Source organism: Rhineura floridana, chromosome 3, assembly GCF_030035675.1.
Source record: "Rhineura floridana isolate rRhiFlo1 chromosome 3, rRhiFlo1.hap2, whole genome shotgun sequence".
In the NCBI taxonomy this organism is placed as follows: domain Eukaryota; kingdom Metazoa; phylum Chordata; class Lepidosauria; order Squamata; family Rhineuridae; genus Rhineura; species Rhineura floridana.
In genome coordinates, this window is record NC_084482.1 from 124521289 (window position 1) to 124543502 (window position 22214).

The 22214-nt window shown below is 44.4% G+C and overlaps 1 protein-coding gene across 4 annotated transcripts in view; it reads right to left on the reverse strand.

Moving 5' to 3' along the window:
• Positions 1 to 1005: 1005 nt before the first annotated feature.
• USP4 (ubiquitin specific peptidase 4) overlaps positions 1006 to 22214 on the reverse strand; it is a 60136-nt gene continuing 38927 nt past the window's right edge. The window contains exons 19-23 of one of the 4 annotated variants that reach the window (XM_061617753.1): positions 18456 to 18605; positions 15658 to 15761; positions 6037 to 6108; positions 3968 to 4056; positions 1006 to 3234 (exon numbers count right to left, since the gene is read on the reverse strand). In XM_061617753.1, the coding sequence (XP_061473737.1) occupies positions 3115 to 3234; positions 3968 to 4056; positions 6037 to 6108; positions 15658 to 15761; positions 18456 to 18605 (535 nt within the window). In that variant the 3' untranslated portion in view covers positions 1006 to 3114. Of the gene's footprint in view, positions 3235 to 3967; positions 4057 to 6036; positions 6109 to 6842; positions 6911 to 7355; positions 7575 to 15657; positions 15762 to 18455; positions 18606 to 22214 lie in introns of those variants that run through there. The other 3 variants (XM_061617754.1, XM_061617757.1, XM_061617756.1) reach the window with 3 other exon arrangements.

Consider the following 22214-nt stretch of genomic DNA (forward strand, 5'->3'; position numbering starts at 1 on the left):
TTGCAAAGTTCTACACTTAGGAAAAAGAAACCAAATGCAGTTATAAGATGGGGAATACCTGGCTCAGCAGTACGACATGCGAGAAGGATCTTGGAATTGTCGTTAATCACAAGCTGAATGTGAGTCAACAGTGTGATGTGGCTACAAAAAAGGCAAACGTTATATTAGGCTGCATTAACAGAAGTATAGTTTCCAATTTGTGTGAAGTATTAGTTCCCCTCTATTCAGCACTGGTTAGGCCTCATCTTGAATACTGCGTCCAGCTCTGGTCTCCGCACTTCAAGAAGGATACAGACAAACTGGAACGGGTTCAGAGGAGGGCAACAAAGATGATCAGGACACTGGAAACAAAGCCCCATGAGGAGAGACTGAAAGAACTGGGCATGTTTAGCCTTGAGAAGAGAAGAATGAGGGGAGATATGATAGCACTCTTCAAGTACATGAAAGGTTGTCAGAGGAGGGCCGGGATCTCTTCTCGATCGTCCCAGAGTGCAGGACACGGAATAATGAGCTCAAGTTGCAGGAAGCCAGATTTCGACTGGACCCCAGGAAAAGCTTCCTAACTGTTAGAGCCATACGACAATAGAACCAATTACCTAGAGAGGTAGTGGGCTCTCCGACACTGGAGGCATTCAAGAGGCAGCTGGACAGCCATCTGTTGGGAATGCTTTGATTTGGATTCCTGCATTGTGCAGGGGGTTGGACTTGATGGCCTTGTAGGCCCCTTCCAACCCTACTAGTCTATGATTCTATGAACACTGGATATATGCAATTCCGGCTCAAGAATTAGAAGCAGGAACAGCTCATGTGAACGTTATGAATTTGGTGGACTACTAAATACACTAAGATTGCAGGGCACCACCATATTCCAATACAGATTCTATACAAAGCTGCTATAATATTGGCAATGTTTGACAGAGACAACCATTTAACAAGCAGGGATGCAGGTTTGAGGATCTATTCAAAATCCCTATTCACCATGGAGAAACAACAGAAAGTCCACACTCAGCGCAATCCACTCATTTTTATTTTTGTCCTTTATACAGTAAAGCAAGTAACTTACAAAGTGCTAGTCTAAAAACATACTTTGACACTATACAGAATGTACACACCAGCTAGGATCCAGCCTGGTCAGAGGCAAATCCAGATCCCTAATACCATCTTTACAGCATTTGGAAGAAATTTAGTTCAGGAGCCCAAAACTCACTTAAACACAAATGTGCTCTGACCATACTAAGAGCAGTGAAAAGATTGCTGCAATCAGTATGTAACAGAAATACATACGGTTACATGAAATTGTCCTTTGCTTTTAAATATTTGTTTCCTTTTCTGTCCAAATGTTACATTCCAAAGAAAACATAACCCAGAAAAACAGGAAAAAACAAAAACAAAACAGTGCAATGCTACAGTTTGAACTTAGCCTTTAAATAATTCCAACCCTTACCCCACCCACCATCCCAAGTGCACAGGAAAATAATATCCAGTTGAGGCAAGCCCTCAAACCAATTAAAAAAATCCAGAAGCATCAAGAACTGAACCAAACTCAAATTTCAGTATTTTAGAAGGACTACTTTAGAGGTCTGTATAGTAATCACTGGAAGATTGTCAGTGAGCAGAATGCAGGTGACAGCAAAGAGGACTCTTCTGCTATAACCTAAATGAACACTTGATTACTTTTAACCAATTCTGCTAAAATGATGTGCCCGGACTCTACCATTGGTTACCCCTTGCCTGGTATTGTACAGATCAAGATTAGCACAGAACCAGTCTAGGAAAGGAACATTTCTTACTTTTGCTGAAGAGAATCTTTGAGAACGTGTTCAGAGCAAAACTGAAACACCCTTACATAGGTGGCAAGATGGCTTCAAACCCATGATGTTTAAACAACAAATGTCTCAAGCCGTCATAGCTGTGCACATGGAATTCTATGGTGTTACCAGAAAGCTCCTTCCCTAGAAGGCCCTTGTCTTTCATCCTGCTTTGATGGGTATAATTATAGGCCCTACTCTAATACGCAGAGGTTTAGAGAAGTGGATGTGGGTAGGAATGAGTCAAACAACATTTTGTCTTGCATTTCTCAACCAATGGGAAAAATGCCTAAGGAGGTACAAGGGCAACAGCAGATTACACAAGGAAACAGAATTAAAATGGCTAGAAAGAAAAATAGATATGAGAACATCTAAAAGGAGACAAGCCACTGGATATCCATTCCTGTGTAGCCTTCAAGATATTATGGTCTCCGAACTTTTCCTGGCACTGCTAAAACTGTACAAAAACAGAACACAATTGGAGACTGAATCTCAACAGCTGTCAAGGAAAGTTGTTGCAGCTCCCTAATGAGACATACGAATAAAGTATGTAGGTTACCATGTGACCTCTACTAAAAAGATTGAGAGTTAGAGCAAATAAATGTTCCAGAGGATTTTGGTGAAGAACAGGTCTCATGAACAATACTGTTGGAAAGATTGGGGAGGGGCAGAGTTCATCTTTGGGATTATTTCTTTAATCTTAAATAAGTGCTTTATTTGTGAGATGCTGGTTACAGCAGACTTCTGTATAGGACACAATGGGCCAGGACAAACATGCAATTTTTAAATTTTTGTTTTTTAAAAAGCACAAGCTCACCATGCCTTATCAGCAGTGGACTTGGTGGCAAGATGTGCTACACAAGATTGAAACTTGTGCCAAATGTTCACTTCTGCGGTACATAGTTACCTCAAAGCTCATGCATTTTCTACAATGCACAGAGTTCGAACCACAGAGTTCGAACCTACTTACAATCACTTTTGAGTTTCCTCTTACAACCCAGCACCTCTTTCCTGACATGCATTGCTCCAGTCAAACAGCATAATCCCTGGTTCCACACAGTATCTGCCAGAATACATGGTCATATTTAGAGAACCCTTGATTGAACAGCTAAGATATAGTTGGTTTAAAACTCTTTGGCTACGATATACCCAAGTGCTTGACATCTTATTGCTTCCCCTGTGTTTCCATTTTTACTGCTCACTGACTCCTTCTGTACTGGACTTCTCGTTTGAGTCTTACAAAATCAGTTCTCGGATGCATTTTCAAATTAAGCAACGTGACTCGTTTCAACTCCACCACATAGGTTCAGTTAGTATCCATGCCATCACATTCCTCTGATTTCAGCTCAATGCTTGTGCAGGGAGATGGGTTTCCCTTCAGCATGCCATCTCTGAGTTGGTAGAATAGTACATATGCTGCTTTTGTCTGCAAGACAAGGAGAGAGAGATACAATGAAGAATGAAAGTCTAATAATGGGATTGTCTCCAAGCTTACACACAGCAGGAGCCCCAGTATCAATACCCAGCTCTACAATGGTTCTGTAGATTACAGCAACCTCCCCAAACTTGATGCACTTTACATGTTCTGGACTACAACTCCCATATCCCTGACCATTCACCATAATGGCTGTAGCTGATGGAAATTGTAGTCAACATTTGGACGGTATTCTGTTGGCTAACCCTGTTCTACAGCCCTTATTCCTGAAAGTGATTTAGGCAAATAGGTGTCACAAAAATATGACCAAGTCATATAGAGCTGTATTCTGTTCCATGTTCCTTATAGGTTTCCATGTGTATGACATCCATTATCATTAGAAAACAGACTGCAAACTCCATTCTTACCTTGCCATTCTGTTGATTTAGCAGCTGCATATGTTAATTCAGGGACATTGTTAGGGGGTAGTTGAGGAGGCCTGAGCCCCAGATTTCCTGTCCTCCTTTTTAAGAAACACTTTTCTTACATAGCAGCTGGGCACATTGCATTGTGCAGTGCCAGTGAGATCACCAGCCACTTATCATCTTAATGTGCGCAGTGATACACTATGCACTTATGCAAATGTGTGTTGTGGGTCTGAGCCTTTAGGTGACTAGCAACAGCTCTGTAATTCCAAAAGTAAGAGGGTACATTAAGGTGTACTCAGTTCACTTTAAATACATACCACTATTTGCTCTTCGGATGCTGGAGACACACTGCTATCATCAAAGTAGTACCATTTGCCATTGACTTTATTCTTAGCATATGCAGTATCTGCCAGGAAAGCAGAGGAGACAACAAAATGGGCTTGCTTTAGAGCTATGGAGTCAGATTTACAAGCACTGATAAGCCACAATGCCATTTAACATGAATCTAAAAAGAACAACTTTCTTTTTGCTAGACCAGTTGGCTGACCAAAAGCGCAAGAACCAAAAGGAGCATGAATCAATCATTAAGTGCCAACAACAACTTGAAATCAGAAAAACATTTTGACTTGGGCCTTAAACATGTATCCTCTCTGTGCCAAATATGTGGCAAATCTTAAAACAGCTCAATTGTATGTGACTTGCAGACAATATTTTTTGGGCAACAGGAGCAACTTCCTTGTTAGCACTACAGAACTGCTAGCTTCAATCCTGCAGTAGTACAAATACATTGGAGGTACAGCAGGGATAAGAGAAGAGAGCCCTGATTTAGTAGCCTTGCATAGGAGGGAAAAGGCTTTTGGTTCAAGAATACAGAATCAGACCATTGGCCCATCTATCACAGTAATGTCTACACTGACTGGCAGTGGTTCTCCAAGGTTTCAGGCAGGGAATCTCTCCCAGCCCTATTGAGGATGTTGAGGATTGAACCTAAGACCATCTGCAGGCAAAGCAGATGCTCCACCACTGAACTATGGCACTTCCCCCATTTCTTTAAGGTGGCAAGCACTCTAGTGATACTATAACAGAACGTTTGTTGAGATGCTTGCCAAAGTGGTATAACAAAACTACCAATAGCTCAACAATCCTTTTTGTTTGGTCTTTTAATGAAACACTTTTGGTCTCAGTCCTCGTAAAAGTCTCTACGTTTGTGGAAAATGTGACCTTTCTCCGAGTTAAAGATGATGTAGTTAGGACATGTAATACTTTGTTTTTGTTTATGGTTTATTACACTTTTCTGATGCAAGTGTAATGCCTGTTTTTCTTTGTGTTGCACATTTGCTGCTGATATGAAAAACTTAAAGAAAACGTTAATGTTCAAAAAAAGTAGGGGAATTGCTGTGAGGGAAGGTGTAGCTTTGATTTTTCTCCTGTGCATGTAAAAGGTATCAGGTGGGTAGCTAGCTCCACCTAGCGGTTGAAGGCAAAAGAGCACTGTTGAAGTTTTTTCGCAGGTCCGTTCCTGGTCTGTGCCTGTTCCTGCCTCAGTTTTCTTTTGCCTTCACTGAACAAGGTTGGACTCTCTCTGCCTCTGTTGGTTCAGGCCTGTATTGTTTTCTTGTGTGCTGTTTTTGCGTTATTTCAGTGATTGGTGTTATTCCCTTTACTGTTTGTTCTGTCTTTTGTACTAACCTTTCCCTTCCAGTTAAAAAAAAAAGACCTTGTGTTCCTTCCCTTGGAAGTTTGCTTCGTAGCAAGGATACGCCAGCCCCCCCCCCTTTGGCCTCTTCAGGCATCCACCCTCCCTCGCCCGCCAGCATCGATTCAGTCTCTGTTGGGAGCAAGCCACAGTGGCAGCCGCCTTAACGTCCGCACCTGCCTTTCCGGAGGAGGCTTTTCGTGCCCTTCGCCAACAGCCAGCCCTTTTTTCCTGCGCTTCAGAGGTAGAGGGAAGCGATGGACGGGCACCATTGTTTTCCCACAACTAGTCCCTAGTCCTAGTCCCGCCGGACTAGGAAGGCAGTCAGCCTCACCCTTCTTTGGACACTAGTTTTTCCACCACCTCCTCTCCTGAAGCCTTCACAGGCTTTTTGGAAGAACCAATCCTTGTGCATCAGATTCAAGAGGTGGGGGGGCAAAGGTTCCAGTCTTCTTACTCTCAAGCTCAGCCTATTCAGTTACACCTCTCAGCTCACTCAATTCAACAACTGAAGGAACAACTCAGGGATTCCCTCTTAATGGATCTGGCTAGAGATTTGTCCTCCCCATCTATTCCTCGAGTTCGCAGGAAGTATCAGCGCCCTCACCCTCTCAGGCTCCATCTGGATCACAGCCTTTGCAGGGCCCGCCTACAGGCCGCTCACCTGCAACCCCACTTCCTGTAACTAACCGTGCATCTCCAGATCCCTATGCCACAGCTCAGGGCAGGCACCTTCAGCCCCTGGAACAGACACCTCTTGACCTAGACAGCAACATAATGATCTTGGATGAAGAGGAATAGAGTGGAGAGTCACAATCTGAGGAGATTTCATCCACTAAGATATTTTAGGAGCCACATTTCCTTCCTCTGCTATGCAAGGCAATGGAAGCCCTTACTCTCACTTCTACAGAGGATCCTCCTGCTCCCTCTACATCGAGGGTCTCAGCAGTGTGTCTGGATCTGAAGCCTAAATCTAGGGTGCTGAAGCTCTCTTCTCTTCTCCCAAAGGTGCTCAAGTCAGAGTTTGACATCCCGTTACAATTAAAGAAGTCGGTCTCGATAGCCAACAAATATACGCTTAAACAGCCTATCATGGACCAACTAAAGTCCCTCTCATAGACGCGCCCACTGTGAATTTGCTGAATCCATCTTTGAATCTGGACTCGGATGTGCACCTTAGAGATACCATTGAGCACAAGATGGATCGGGCTTAGAAGGCTGCATGAGACTAGTGTACTCTCAATCAGGATAGCGGCAGCCTCCTCGATGTTTGCTTCAGCCTCCCTCCTCTGGTTGGAAGACCTGCTGGACGGCCCACAGCAAGACGCGGCCCAGGTACGCAAGTCTCTACTGAAGGTCTCTCGGGCAGTTACCTTTATGGCAGATACATCCATGGATGCTATGCAGTTTGCAGCAAGGTCATTGGCAGCAGGTGTCTTCATGCGAAGAACCCTTTGGCTGCGTCACTGGGAGGCAGACCGTACAGCCCATTCAAATCTTGCCTCAGAGCCTTATGTGGGAGGCAAGTTATTTGGGGATGATGCTCTACCTAATGTCTTGGAGACTAAGGAAAAGAAAAAGTCAATGCTGTCCTCCAAGAAAAGGGATGACAGAAAGTCCTTTCGATGCTCATTCCACCCATATTAGTTGTCTCAGTCCTTCTGAGGCTCAAGGCCATATGGAAGACTGAAGGACACTTGCTCCAACCATCCCTTCTGGAACAGACAACGCAACCTCCCTAAAGCTCAACACTTTCCCAGTCAATTGAGATTTTGGTCCCAGTCACGGGAAAATAAATTCTGACGTCTCCATCTCGCCAGTGGGGGGTCGTCTCCAACGCTTTGCTCACCAGTGGAAGGACACGTCTTCAGATCAATGGGTCCTTCTCACCAAGGCTGTGAAGTCACAGTCGTGGAGTCAGAAGCAATTTTGGGTGGACTCAGAGTAAGTAAAAATGTACCGACTCCAACTTCAAAATAAAATTAATATTTTAATAAATTAATATACCTTTGCCATTTATAAAGGAGTCGGACAGTAGAAAAATAGAGGAGTCGGAGTTGAAGGTTTGACATACCGACTCCACAGCCCTGCTTCTCACCCTTCGGTACGGCTTATGGTTGGAGTTCACTTCCACCCCCTCCAGCGAGATTCATTCCATCTCCTCTCAGTTTCTCCACTCAAGAGGGAAAGAGTTTTGCAGGTGGTCTCCCATCTCATACAAATTGAAGCTATAGAGAAAGTCCAGGCAGGGGAGAGATTTTTGGGAAATTACTCTCTGTTCTTCATAAAAACATAGAATAGTAGAGTTGGAAGGGGCCTATAAGGCCATCAAGTCCAACCCCCTGCTCAATGCAGGAATCCAAATCAAAGCATTCCTGACGGATGGCTGTCCAGCTGCCTCTTGAATGCCTCCAGTGTCGGAGAGCCCACTACCTCTCTAGGTAATTGGTTCCATTTTCGTATGGCTCTAACAGTTAGGAAGTTTTTCCTGGTGTCCAGTTGAAACCTGGCTTCCTGAAACTTGAGCCCATTATTCCGTGTCCTGCACTCTGGAATGATCGAGAAGAGATCCTGGCCCTCCTCTGTGTGACAACCTTTCATGTACTTAAAGAGTACTATCATATCTCCCCTCAGTCTTCTCTTCTCCAGGCTAAACATGCCTAGTTCTTTCAGTCTCTCCTCATAGGGCTTTGTTTCTAGTCCCGATCATCCTTGTCGCCCTCCTCTAAACCTGTTCCAGTTTGTCTGCATCCTTCTTGAAGTGTGGAGACCAGAACTGGACGCAATATTCAAGATGAGGCCTAACCAGTACTGAATAGAGGGGAACTAATACTTCGCGCGATTTGGAAACTATACTTCTGTTAATGCAGCCTAATATAGCATTTGCCTTTTTTGCAGCCACATCACACTGTTGACTCATATTCAGCTTGCGATCAACGACAATTCCAAGATCCTTCTCACATGTTGTATGGGTGAGCCAAGGATCCCCCATCTTATAACTGCATTTGGTTTCTTTTTCCTAAATGTAGAACTTCTCATTTATCCCTGTTGAATTTCATTTTGTTGTTTTCAGCCCAATGCTCCAGTCTATCAAGGTCCCTTTGAATTTTGTTTCTGTCTTCCACAGTATTAGCTATGCCCCCCAATTTTGTATCATCTGCAAATTTGATAAGCATGCTTTGTACCTCCTCATCCAAGTTGTTAATAAAAATGTTAAAGAGCACGGGGCCCAGGACCGAGCCCTGTGGTACCCCACTCATTACTTCCGCCCAGTTTGAGAAGAAACCATTGATAAGCACTCTTTGAGTACGATTCTGGAGCCAGCTGTGGATCCATCTAATAGTTGTTCCATCTAGCCCACATTTAGCTAGCTTGCTACTCAGAATATCATGGGGCACTTTGTCAAAAGCTTTGCTGAAGTCGAGATATATTATGTCTACAGCATGCCCACAGTCTACAAGGGAGGTTACCCGATCAAAAAACGAGATTAGTTTGGCAGGATTTGTTCTTCATAAATTCATGTTGGCTCCTAGTAATCGCTGCATTGTTTTCAAGGTGCTTACAGATTGACTTGCTTTATAACCTGCTCCAGAGTTTTTCCAGGGATTGATGTTAGGCTGACTGGTCTGTAGTTCCCCGGTTCCTCTTTTGCCCTTTTTGAAGATAGGGACAACATTAGCTCTCCTCCAGTCATCCGGCACTTCACCAGTCCTCCATGATTTCACAAAGATATAGACAACGGTTTTGAGAGTTCTTCAGCCAGTTCCTTCAATACTCTAGGATGCAGTTTATTGGGCCCTGCCGATTCGAACTCATTCAAAGTGATTAGGTATTCCTCCGTTTGTCTGTCAAGCTCAAGCTCCAATCCTGCCCCTTCTGCTTCATGTTTCCTGGGGGGGTCACAGACCCTTTTTTGGGAGAAGACTGAGCCAAGGTAGGAATTGAGCACTTCTGCCTTTTCTTTGTCATCTGTTATCATTTTGCCTTCCTCACTGAGTAGCTGTGCCACCATTTCTTTTCTTTTACTATGGATATACCTTAAGAAAGCTTTTTTGTTGCTTTTAGCACTGCTTGCTAACCTCAGCTCATTCTCAGCTTTAGCCTTCTTGACACCATCCCTGCAATTCCATGATACCTGCCTGGCCCCTTCCTTTGTGGCCTGGCCTTCTTTCACTTCCTGTATGTGTCTTTTTTTGTTTTCAGGTCATCTCTAAGCTTTATGTGAAGCCACATTAGCTTCTTCTGCTGTTTTCCCCCTTTTTTCCTTGTTGGAATTGCTTGCCATTTCGCTTTTAGAATTTCCTTTTTTAGAAACTCCCACGCATCTTGGACTCCTTTTCTCATTAGGGTTGCTTGCCATGGAACCATACTTACAATTGTTCTGAGTTTATTAAAATCAGCTTTTCTGAAGTCCAGGGTGCGCGTATGGCTACTCTCAGCTTTTGCTTCTGTTAAAATCACAAATTCAAGTATGGTGTGGTCACTTTCCCCCAGAGTTCCCGTAACCGCCACTTCATCCACCAAATCATCTCTATTGGTTAGAATCAAGTCCAGGATAGCTGATCCTCTGGTTGCTTCCTCCACTTTCTGTAGAAGAAAGTTATCTCTAACACAAGTCAGAAATTTCTTGGAGGGGCTGTGTTTGGCAGAATTTGTCTCCCAACAGATATCGGGATAATTGAAGTCCCCCATTACTACTACATCATGCCTCCTCGAAACATTGGCAATTTGCTTTTCAAAAGTTACATTCTCGTCTTCTCCTTGATTGGGTGGTCGGTAGTAGACTCCAAGCACCACATTCCTTTTATTACTTACCCCATTAATTTTAATCCAGATACTCTTGGTGGAGCTACCAAGCTCATCTTCCTGAATTTCTGTGCAGGGATATATGTTTTTAACATATAGTGCGACTCCACCTCCCTTTTTATTCCTTCTGTTCTTTTTGAACAAGTTATATCCTTCAATTACTGTATTCCAGTCATGGGAGTCATCCCACCAAGTTTCAGTTATACCTATCAAGTCGCGAAAAAAGACGGATCATTCAGGGTGGTACTAGACCCCAAGGGTCTAAAGAGATTCTTAAAATAACACAAGTTTCGCATGAACACCTTACACCTTACTTTCAATCAAGGAGACCCTAAGGAAGGGTGATTTTCTCTCGTCTATCAACCTGAAGGAGGCCTACCTTCACGTCCCAATCTTCCCACCTCACAGGCGATACCTTCGGTTCACAATGGGACAAGACCATTATCAATTCAGGGCTGGCCATTTGGCCTGTCATCTGCCCCCAGGGCATTCGCGAAGATCGTGGTTGCCTTGGGGGCACATCTCAGGACATGGAATTCATCTCTTCCCTTACTTGGACGACTTTCTGATCCGCTCTCCATCATTGCACAAGGCCTGGGAGGACCTCCATATCACCTTGGCCTGTCTAAAGGACCACGGCTTCCTAATCAATGAATCCAAGAGTCACCTCTTTCTGTCTCGACACATAATACATCTGGGAGCAACTATAGACTCACGCAAGGGCCTCTTAAGGTTGTTCCAAGAAAGAGTCAACAGGATATGCAAAGCAGCATTGGATACCTGTCCTCCAACTCAGCAGACCTAATGGAATTAGCAGCGCTTCTAGGATTGATGGTCTCCACATTCCAAACTACACCATGGGCACGTCATCATTCCTGCACACTTCAGCGGGCACTCCTACCCTTCCAAAGCGACATAGCATCCAGACAGCATCACAAAGTAGCTCTGTCACCATGGGTTCGGCAGTTGCTGGTCTGGTGGACTCACGAACCCAACTTGTTAAGAGGTGTTCCATTCCAGAATCCTCCTCAGACCCTGATCAGGTCAGATGCCAGCCTATCAGGGTGGGGAGCCATCTGCGCTGGTCAGATGTTTCAGGGCACATGGTCGTCACAGGAATCCATACTGCCGATCAATCTTCTCAAACTTCAAGCAATCCGTCTGGCCTTCAGACACTTTGCAGAGGGCAGACAGTTAGGAGCGGTGCTCATCAGAACAGACGTGTCGGCCAAATCTTATTTAAACTGTCAAGGGGGCACATGCTCCCACCTTCTCCAGAAGGAAGCATCTCTCCTCTTCCAGGGGGCAGAGAAGAATGTGGACTCTATAGCGGCAGAATATCTCAAGGAGGAGGACACCAGCCAAGCAGACTGGCTCAGTCACGAAAAACTGAATCAGGGAGAATGGATGCTTCACCTGGGGGTCTTTCATCAGATAGTGGCACGTTTCGGCTGAATTCAAGTGGACCTCTTTGCCACCAGTTGCAATTGGCAGGTAAGGAGATTCTTCTCCAGGTATGCGACGCCAGACGTGGAAGGAATAGATGCCTTAACATCCCAGTGTCTGTAGTAAGCAGTTCAGGAACTTTAAATCCGTCTGGCAGAGTATCAGCTCCTTGCTTGTGGACAGCAGTCTTGGTCCCAAGAAATAAGCTTGGCATCAGGCCCGAGGGTTCTTGAGGCCTTTCTGCCTGTACGAGTGGGCCCAATGCTTGGCTAAGGAAGTACTTGCCTCCCTCATCATGGCCTTGTTAAACCAGGCCAACATGGCCATCGAGATAGAGGCAGGATTTGGCATGCTTTTTTCAGCTGGAGTCATGTGGGCCTCTTCCCCGCACCTGGCTGAGAAGTAGGGAGCTGGAAAAACCTAACTATATGGGGTGAGGAGCCTAACATGGCACCTGCCACTGAAGGGAAGGTAGCTAGGGGATTACTTAGCTGAGCAGCAGATTCCTCCCCACTTAGAGACCCATCATCTTCCTTGGCTGAGGCGTAAGACAGGCTGCGTACCCCACTAGGCATAGCTTGAAAACCTGGCCCAGGAGGAAAGAAGCTGCAGTGGACAGTCTCCCCCCCCCCGATAAGAAAAGATGCCTGGCAGCTGCAGCTGAAAAAACGGCATATGTGGTTACTGCACATTGCAGAGGCGTGTTGCAGAGGCGCGTCTCCAGCTCTACAGGAGTTTGGGATAGGGAAGGACCAGTCCCTCTTCCTCCTCAGCTCCGCAGTAGTAATGCTCCAGGAGAAGCTTCCCTCTCCTTGGGATTGCAGAAGAACATTCCAACAAAGGACCACAGGGGGGATGCGGGACAAATCCCGGCCTCCACCATGTCCAGGTGCTTCCTGTGCCTCTCAGAAACAACCCCTCTCTTCCTCCGCTGAATCTGCCTAATCACTGATGGGTGGGGAATGAAATAAGAGAGAGGCAAAAAGACTGTGTGCTGCATCTGCAGCCAAAGAATAAGTACTCTCTGAGAAGGGCAAAAACAACTAAACTGTTCCCGAATCCCTTATAGGGACCCAGGAAGAATAGGCTGACTCTGTTACTGGCTGAAAGCAGTGTCAAGAACTGAGGAGGGGAAGAAAGTTCCTTCCCCCTTCCGGCTGGCCACCAACTAATCTTTTTTCTTGTGTTGACTCTGCCTCCAGGAGGAGCTAACTCATTCCTGTCTGCTCCACTCCTCCGCTGACTGAGAAGGAGACTGCATTTAGTAATCAGTGATGGATAGACACTGCTCAAAAGCCAAGACCATATTTGAGGAGTGTATATTAGACCTTTTACTGTAGCAGCAGACAACGGACTAGCTTCAGAGAGGGAAATAGAAAGTGCTTCACAAACCAGTCCCTAGTCTTTCTTCAAAAAAGCCCACTTCCCAGTTGATGAAGTAGAAAGCAACTCATTGTTCTGGACCATTGGATAGCAACCAGCAGGAAAAAGCAACAAATAGCTTATGGTACTCAGAAACACAGGTTTTATTCTTATTCTTCTGCTGTTGGCTTTTGTTTACTGGCATTTCTTCTTGAAATGAAAGGAGGTGGTACATTCTAATCAGCATCAGCATCTATAAATCCTGAAACCCAAATCAACTCTGCTCCTGTTTTGTGAAATCGTAGCCTCAATTTATTTTGACAAGTTATAGCTCCATCCATCAGAGCATCTTATCTGAAGAACTGTATTTCCCTGCCCATATTATGTATTTATTTATCTATTTGATTTATATCCTGCCCTTTCTCCCCGTAGGATCCCAGGGTGGCAAACACAAGGACTAAAAACACTTTAAAACATCATAAAAACAGACTTTAAAATATATTAAAACACAACAACCATTAAAAAAGCTTTAAAAACGTTTAAAAAGGGTTAAAATATATTAAAAAGCAGTTCCAACACAGATGCAGACTAGGATAAGGTTTCTACCTAAAAAGGCTTGTTGAAAGAGGAAGGTCTTCAGTAGGCACCAAAAAGATAACAGAGATGGCGCCTGCCTAATATTTAAGGGGAGGGAATTCCAAAGGGTAGGTGCCACTACACTAAAGGTCGGTTTCCTATGTTGTGCAGAATGGACCTCCTGATAAGATGGTATCTGCAGTGGGCCCTCACCTGCACAGCACAGTGATCAACTGGGTATACAAGGGATAAGACAGTATTTAAGGTATCCTGGTCTCAAGCTGCATAGGGCTTTGTACACCAAAACTAGAACCTTGAACTTAGCCTGGTAGCTAATAGGTAGCATGCAATTCTTTCAGTAGAGGGGTGACATCAAGGGTGACCTGATCCAGTGAGCAGCCTTGCTGCTGCATTTTGCACCAGCTGGAGCCTCCGGACCAACCTCAAGGGTAGAACAACACAGAATGCATTACAGTAATCCAACCTGGAGATTACCAGTGCATGGACAACAGTGGTCAGGCTAACCCTGTCCAGAAATGGCCACAGATTGGCCACCATCCAAAGCACTCTTAGCCACGGAAGTCACCTGGGCCTCTAGTGACAAAGATGGATCCAGGAGCACCCCCAGACTACGAACCTGCTCTTTCAGAGGGAGTACGACCCTATCCAAAGCAGGCAACTGACCAATTATCCAAACTCAGGAACCACCAACCCACAGTGTGTCCATCTTGCTAGGATTCAGACTCAGTTTATTAGCCCTCATCCAGCCCACCACACAGTATGGGCACCGGTCCAGGGCTTGTATGGCCTCTCCTGATTCAGATGTTACAGAGAAACAGAGCTGGGTATCATCAGTGTATTGCTGACACCTTGCCCCAAACCTCCTGATGACCGCTCCCAAGGGCTTCATATACAGTAGAAGTTAAGCAGCTTTGGGGACAAGATGGTACCCTGCAGCACCCCACACCACAACCACCAGGTGGCCAAATGCTATTTTCTGACAACGACCCTGGAGATATGATCGGAACCACTGTAAAACAGTGCCTCCAATACCCATCTCACCAAATCGGCCCAGAAGGATACCATGGTCAATTATATCAAAAGCCACCAAGAGATCAAGAACAACAGGGTTGCACTCCCCCTGTCCTTCTTCCGAAAAAGGTCATCCATCAGGGCAACCAAGGCCGATTCAGTCCTATAACCAGGCCTGAACCCAGACTGGGATGGGTCAAGATAATCTGTTTCATCCAAGAGTATTTGCAATTGCTGCAGCACAACCCTCTCAATCACCTTCCCTAAGAAGGGGGTATTTGTGACCAAGCGGTAGTTGTTGCAAACCAAATGGTCCAGGGTGGGCTTTTTCAGGAGTGGTCAAATCACTGCCTCTTTCAGAGCGGCTGGAACTACTCCCTCCCACAATGATGCATTGACCACACCCTAGAACCACTCAGTCAACCCCCCTCGGCAAGCTTTAATAAGCCAAGAAGTGCAAGGGTTGAGAGGACATGTTGCTGGCCATATTGTCGCAAGCACCTTGTCCTCATCAATTGAAACCGTTCCCAAGAAGTTGCAGCAGACGTTGCACTGGATACCTCACTGGGGACTACAGTAGATGGCGATGGGGTATCAGGATTGCTACGGAGGTGAGCAACTTTACCCTCAAAGTGCCTCACAAACAATTCACAGTGGGCCTCCAAAAGGTTTAAAACTCCATTTTCTGGAGCTGATGTCAACACACCCCAGACAATATGGAAAAGCTCCAGTGGACGGCTACTTGAGGATGCGATGGATGCAGAGAAGAGGGCCTTCTTTGCTACCCTCACCGCTGCACAGTAGGCACCGCTATGATGTTTTACTCATGCCCAATCAGCCTCACAGCATGTCTTTCGCCATTTGCACTCTGGCCCCCATAAAGCCTTAAGTTCAATTTTCCTCTTAAAGTTCTCCTAAGGCCACACCGTGTAGGCCTAACAAAAAGTCCCCCCCCCACAAATAGAAGCCTGCATTGAATTATGTCAGACCTTACACACACACTTCCTTTTAGCTTGCATATTATCTAATAGGTACATTTTGAAATCTTACGTTATATAGTCAATAAGCAAAAACAAAAGTGTTACTCACAGTGGCCCACACCCATGCCTCCATAGTGATTGGAAACAGCAATGAGATCATACATATATGGGCTTGCTGCTGGGTCACAAACAAACTCAGACATGTTCAAATCCCTACAAATGAGTCACAAAGTAAAGGTCAGTCAGTGACAATAGTATATGGTGCCAATGAACCCTTAAAAGACTTCCACTAGCCCATAGACAGTGCACCTAATACTTCTGTTGTAATTATCAGTTATTCCTTTATTTAGTATCTAGCTTCACTCCCACTGCTGATAACTTCTAGCATGGGAGCCAGTTCACAAGATCAGCCTCATTTCTTTACAGTGCTTCCACAATGTCCCTACGGAAGCATTTGCACAGATATTGTCTTAGGAAATGCACTTACACAATACACTTCATGGTGACTTCTACAAGTGCAGTGGTAAATGTTTCAGTTGTTGCAATCATTAAAGTCACCCACAAGCAGCAATTACCACACCTGTGGACTATGGAAAGCCTGGTTCACATGGGGCACTCTGTACAAATGCATCCCCACAGTGTACTGCCATGCGAGATAAACTGACTGTATGGCCTAATCTGAAGTAACGTTTTTATTTATTTATTTAATTTATTTATTTATTCAGCTTGTATACCGCCCGACTAGCAATAGCTCTCTGGGCGGTGAACAAAGTACAATAAAATCACAAATACAATAAAATCGCAGAATACAATGTAACAGAGCATATAAAAACAACACAACTAAAATCAATACAACATAAAATTAACTCAAATTAAGATTAAAATGCCTCGGAGAAGAGGAAGGTTTTAACTTGGCGCCGAAAGGATAATAGTGTTGGCGCCAAGCGCACCTCCTCGGGGAGACTATTCCACAGTTCGGGGGCCACCACTGAGAAGGCCCTAGATCTTGTCAGCACCCTCCGGGCCTCCTTATGACTCGGGGCCCGGAGGAGGGCCTTTGTAGAAGACCGTAGTGTACGGGCTGGTTCGTACCGGGAGAGGCGTTCCAACAGGTATCGTGGTCCCGTGCCATATAGGGCTTTATAGGTCAATACCAACACTTTGAATCTGGCCCGGAAGCATATTGGGAGCCAGTGCAGGCGAGCCAGAACAGGTGTTATATGCTCGAACCGCTTGGTCCTAGTTAGCAATCTGGCCGCCGCATTTTGCACTAGCTGTAGCTTCCAAACTGTCTTCAAAGGTAGCCCCACGTACAGCACGTTGCAGTAGTCCAAACGCGAGGTTACCAGAGCATGTACAACTGATGTGAGGTCCTCCTTGCTCAAATAGGGACGTAGCTGGGCTACCAACCGAAGTTGGTAGAACGCATTCCGTGCCACCGAGGCTACATGAGCCTTGAATGAGAGGGAAGAGTCTAAGAGGACTCCCAGACTACGAACCTGCTCCTTTAGGGGAAGTGTAACCCCATCCAGGGCAGGATATGTATCCACCATCCGATCAGAGAAACCATCCACCAGCAGCATCTCAGTCTTGTCAGGATTGAGCCTCAGTTTGTTAGTTCTCATCCAGTCCATTGTCGCGGCCAGGCAACGGTTCAGCACATCGACAGCCTCACCTGTAGATGATGAAAAGGAGAAGTAGAGCTGCGTGTCATCAGCGTACTGATGGCAACGCACTCCAAAACTCCTGATGACTGCACCCAACGGCTTCATGTAGATGTTAAAAAGCATGGGAGACAAAACCGACCCCTGCGGAACCCCACATTGGAGAACCCACGGCGTCGAGCAATGTTCCCCAAGCACTAAGCACCCGCTAAGTAAGAGCGGAACCACTGCCAAGCAATGCCTCCAACTCCCAACTCCACGAGCCTCTCCAGAAGGATACCATGGTCGATGGTATCAAAAGCCGCTGAGAGATCAAGGAGGATCAACAGAGTTACACTCCCTCTGTCTCTCTCCCGACATAGGTCATCAAACAGGGCGACCAAGGCCGTCTCAGTGCTGAAACCAGGCCTGAAACCTGATTGAAATGGATCTAGATAATCGGTTTCATCCAATAGCGCCTGGAGCTGGCCGGCGACCACTCGCTCCAAGATCTTGCCCAGGAATGGAATATTCGCTACAGGTCTGTAGCTGCTGAAATTTTCTGGGTCCAAGGAAGGTTTTTTCAGGAGTGGTCTCACCGCCGCCTCTTTCAGACAGCCAGGGACCACTCCCTCTCGTAAAGAGGCGTTTATCACTTTCTTGGCCCAGCCAACTGTTCCATCCCTGCTAGTTTTTATTAGCCAGGAGGGGCAAGGATCCAGTATCGAAGTGGTTGCACGTACCTGTCCAAGCACCTTGTCCACGTCCTCGAGCTGAACCAACTAAAACTCATCCAATAAAACACATGAAGACATGTTTGAACACAGTAGCTCAACAGTTGACGCTGCATGATTCAGAGCTGGGCTTGTCATACATATCTTAGTGCTACAGAATAATGTAGGAAATATTAGATGTCAATGTACTCTAGTGAACGGAAATAGCTGATGGAAGATCCGGTCCAGGAGCATGACTGTTTTGGCTGTCTCTTAATATATCCCATATCCAAATCAAGTCCTGGATGCATATTTTTGTTAAGGCTCTTTGACTGTGCAGCAGACATGACCTCTAGTGCACTGTGTCACCATAACATATTAATCTACCATTGAAATGGGCCTTACAGAACTGATGCTTCTGGCTCCTCACATTTTGAAGACTAAAATCCAACCCAGGAACCAAGATTGCAGTTCCAAGCTGCGTTCTCCAATCAGTGAGCACCAACCAATTTTTTTTTTGTTCTGATCACCAATGCAACTGAAAAACCTACCTGATAGGGAATTCAACCACAGTGTCAAGTTTATCCCTCCAGTATCTGTTGTATGAGAAGCGTTTCAAATGCACTACCAAAATACGAGGAAGTGACCAGAGGTCAAATTTCTTAGTGGCTTGCTGATGTTTCTTGCAATTAGGACAGTACCTGAAAGAACACACAAGAGAAATGTAAATAATTAAAAATAAATATTATTCTTCGTTCCTTCTGTTCTTTGAAAATCCTAACATTTTTATATATTCAGATACTTCTAAGGGACAATAAGCAGTGTTACTGGGGAGACACATAAGCCATGCCCTAAATAAGGCCTTGACTGAAAATTTGGATTCTGTTCTGGTATACAAGCAAGTTGGATCTCCATCCTGAGGTGGCAGCCAAAGAGAGCTAATGAACAATCATCAGGGAAAAGACACAGGCAGAAAGAGATTCCTAAGGAGTCCCCAACTAGACTACATCAAAGGGGAACTGTGAACAATTCACTGTCACTTTTTGCCTCCAGTTTGTCTTCCAGTGGGTAGGTCATCCTAATCTCCTGCATGTACACCAGAATGTAGCTTTATGGTGTAGTCCAACATTTCCATTCTCAGTCACAGGCCAGGATAGCAGGCAGAAAGGTATGCTCAAAAGCAATAGTCACATCCTCAAGGAGCTGGGGAGAAATTAAAGTTAATTGCTTATTTCAATAACCTGCTGAAGGACCCTCCTGACTAAGGAGATATGTCCGCTGAGGCAAAGTTACAAATGTTATAGTGCCAAAGATAGAAGAGTGGACCAGATGGCTGGCCTACATGGGCTTCCAGTGGCACATTACTGCTGTGGAAATGGCAGGATCCAGGATTGATAAAAATCAATGATTGTTGTTTTGGTTTTTTAAATTATTTATATCAGAATTCAAAGTTTTCTTAAAACAATTAGTAAAAAAAGAGCCTAGGTCAAAGATATCATCATGAATACTAATTATACAACTTCTAATTATATTCTATGAATGTGTAACAGCAATTTATGAAGATGGTATCAGTCCTGTTCTGCAGGTGGTGTACATGAAGTGCACTCTCTCTCTTGGCCTTGCTTCTCTCTAAGTGCAAAGAAAGAGAAGGTCAATGAATAGAGAATTTGGGGAGATGGAGTAGATTTGAAAACCACTGAAGTGGTAATCCAGCTCTTAAAAGCGGTAGCCTCTTCTGCAAGTGTAGGGAGATATTATTTCTTCCTTTGGAGTACTTCATTCTAAATTAAGAAATAAGTTGGGAAGTGAAGAAGCAGGAAAGGTTGTGTTTCTTTTCCAGGCAATGAACAAGACAGGCAAAAGTGAAGACGAAGAAGACTGAGTTAATGGTACCACCCAATATTTTCTCATGTTGACTTCGTTGAATGGCATAAATTTTATTTTTTAAAGAACTTTACATTTATCTAAAAATTGAACTATTCAAAAATCCTTGTGCATGTTTTGTTAACGTTGTTTGCTGAAGAAGAAAACTAACCAGAAGAATAAACAATCTTATTAGTACAATGTAAAAGCCTAATTGGTGGTGGTGATTCTGGTACATCATGACAATAATCATGGTTTCCTGACCGACTTCACAAGTTCATTCTGCTTTAGTACTAAAATGACCAAATTATCATCCCATTTTTTGATGAAAATTAATCTGAAAACAATTCAGAATAATTGCTTAGTGTGCACCTGCCTTCTAATGAAAACTACATCTCTGAATATGTATTAAGGTTATATTAAACAATAATGTACTTCTACTAAAAAATGATGATTAATAGAATCTTCCTCACTATTTATTTAACATTTGATTTATATCCCACCCTTCCTCCTAGCAGGAGCCCAGGGCAGCACTAGTGATTTAAACAATAAAAATTGAGTCCTCCAGAGAAGCAATTTAAATCATGATTTAAATCAACTCAACCCTGGGGCAGGTCTCTCTATAGACCACAAATTCACTATCTGAAGAAAGTTTACGCACAACATTGCACCTAACATAGTATCACAAGGTGAAGACTTGAGAACAGGCTTTTTCCACCATTGCCCCTGCACTGTGGAATGCTTTTCCCTCTGCCATATATGAAGTATCATTCACCAGCTGCTTCAGATATCTTGTAAAAACACCCTTTTGCCCAGGCTTTACCTGGCCAATAAGGTCAGACCCTGTTATTACTGAACTCCTGTTTTTACTGTTTGATTGTATTTCACTTGTATTTTTGTATACTGCTTAGAGATTTTTAAATATTAAGGTGTTTAGAAATGCTTGTAAATTCCCCTTTGGATTGAGCAGAAGACCTCAAGATTAATCAGATCTCCCTGTGGGCGCAGAGAAACGTTAAGAGGGGAGAGGGGCTGGGATCCTATTCATCACCTCTACATAGGCTAGAAAGTTGATGTGAGACACAGGCCAGCTTCTGTCAGGAAATACAACTTGGTTCACATTAAAAAAAAGGCCTTGACGCCTGAGGTTGCAAAAGGCACCAGAGTTTCCCATGTACAGGCTTTCACCAGTGCTGATGGAGCCTTTTCTGGAAGCCACAGTGACCCTTTCCTGGGTCTGTGTCCAGGCAGGTGCAAGAGATGCAATAACATTTCACAAGTCCTGAAAGGGAAGGGTGAAGTGCTCCATTCCTTTGCCGCTCTCGCTCTTTGAAAGGGAGAGAGTGGAATGTTTGAAGGACGACCAACCAAGGAGGCCTCCCTGAACCTCTGCAGCAGCAACCAGGGCTGTGGAGTCGGTATGTCAAACCTTCGACTCCAACTCCTCTATTTTTCTACTGTCCAACTCCAACTCCTTCATAAATGGCAAATGTATATTAATTTTTCTACTGTCTGACTCCAACTCTGACTCCTTCATAAATGGCAAATGTATATTAACGTATTAATATTAATAAATTAATATTAATATTATATTAAAATATTAATTTTATTTTGAAGTCAGAGTCAGTACATTTCTACTGACTTTGACTCCATCCAAAATTGCTTTCGACTCCGACTCCACAGCCCCGGCAGCAACCCTACTATGTTTGGCTCCCAGGCAAAAGAAGTCCTTTCCCAGCTAGCTAGGAACAAAGGAAACCGAGGGAGAGGGAGAACACTGGGAGGTAAAAGAAAAAATGCTGGCATAACTCTTGAGCAGTGGTGAAGAAGCCCTGCACAACTCGAAGGTAGAGCCAGAAAAACCAAATATGGAAGAAGCCTCCTCCTCAGAAAGGACATTAACACTTGCCATCCCTGCTTTTGACTGGAGGATGGGTTAACCCTTTTCTGTATGTTCTCCTGTCCTGTGACTGAGAACAATAAGGTTTTATGGAAGAGCTTGTCTTTCCATTTTCTATACCAACTACCTTGAAAAACCGTATTTGGACATAGAGCACTTGTTCTTTGTTCTAGGCATCTTTAAAAATAAAGTGAACATACAGTTACAGAGTCAAGTGTTACACACTTTCTAGTGACAATTGATGTTTCTCTCTCAAAGCTTCAACATGGTCTAAAATCTAGGTTTCTTTTTTTAGCCATCACAAACAGGCTGCAGACAAAACTAGGCTAAATATATGATTGTAGGAGTAGGATCTGAGCTGCATAAGTTTCTTCATTGAAACTGCAGGCAAAAGCATTGAAGGAGGCATAGCAGAATGACATCTCAAAAAGCCAGAGCTCCAGCAGAGGTGTACCTAAGAATTTCACAGAGGTGGATCAAGAAAATTGTAAGTGAAGTAGAAATGGTTGTCAAATATACTACTCATCTGAGGTTGGAAAGCCCTGTG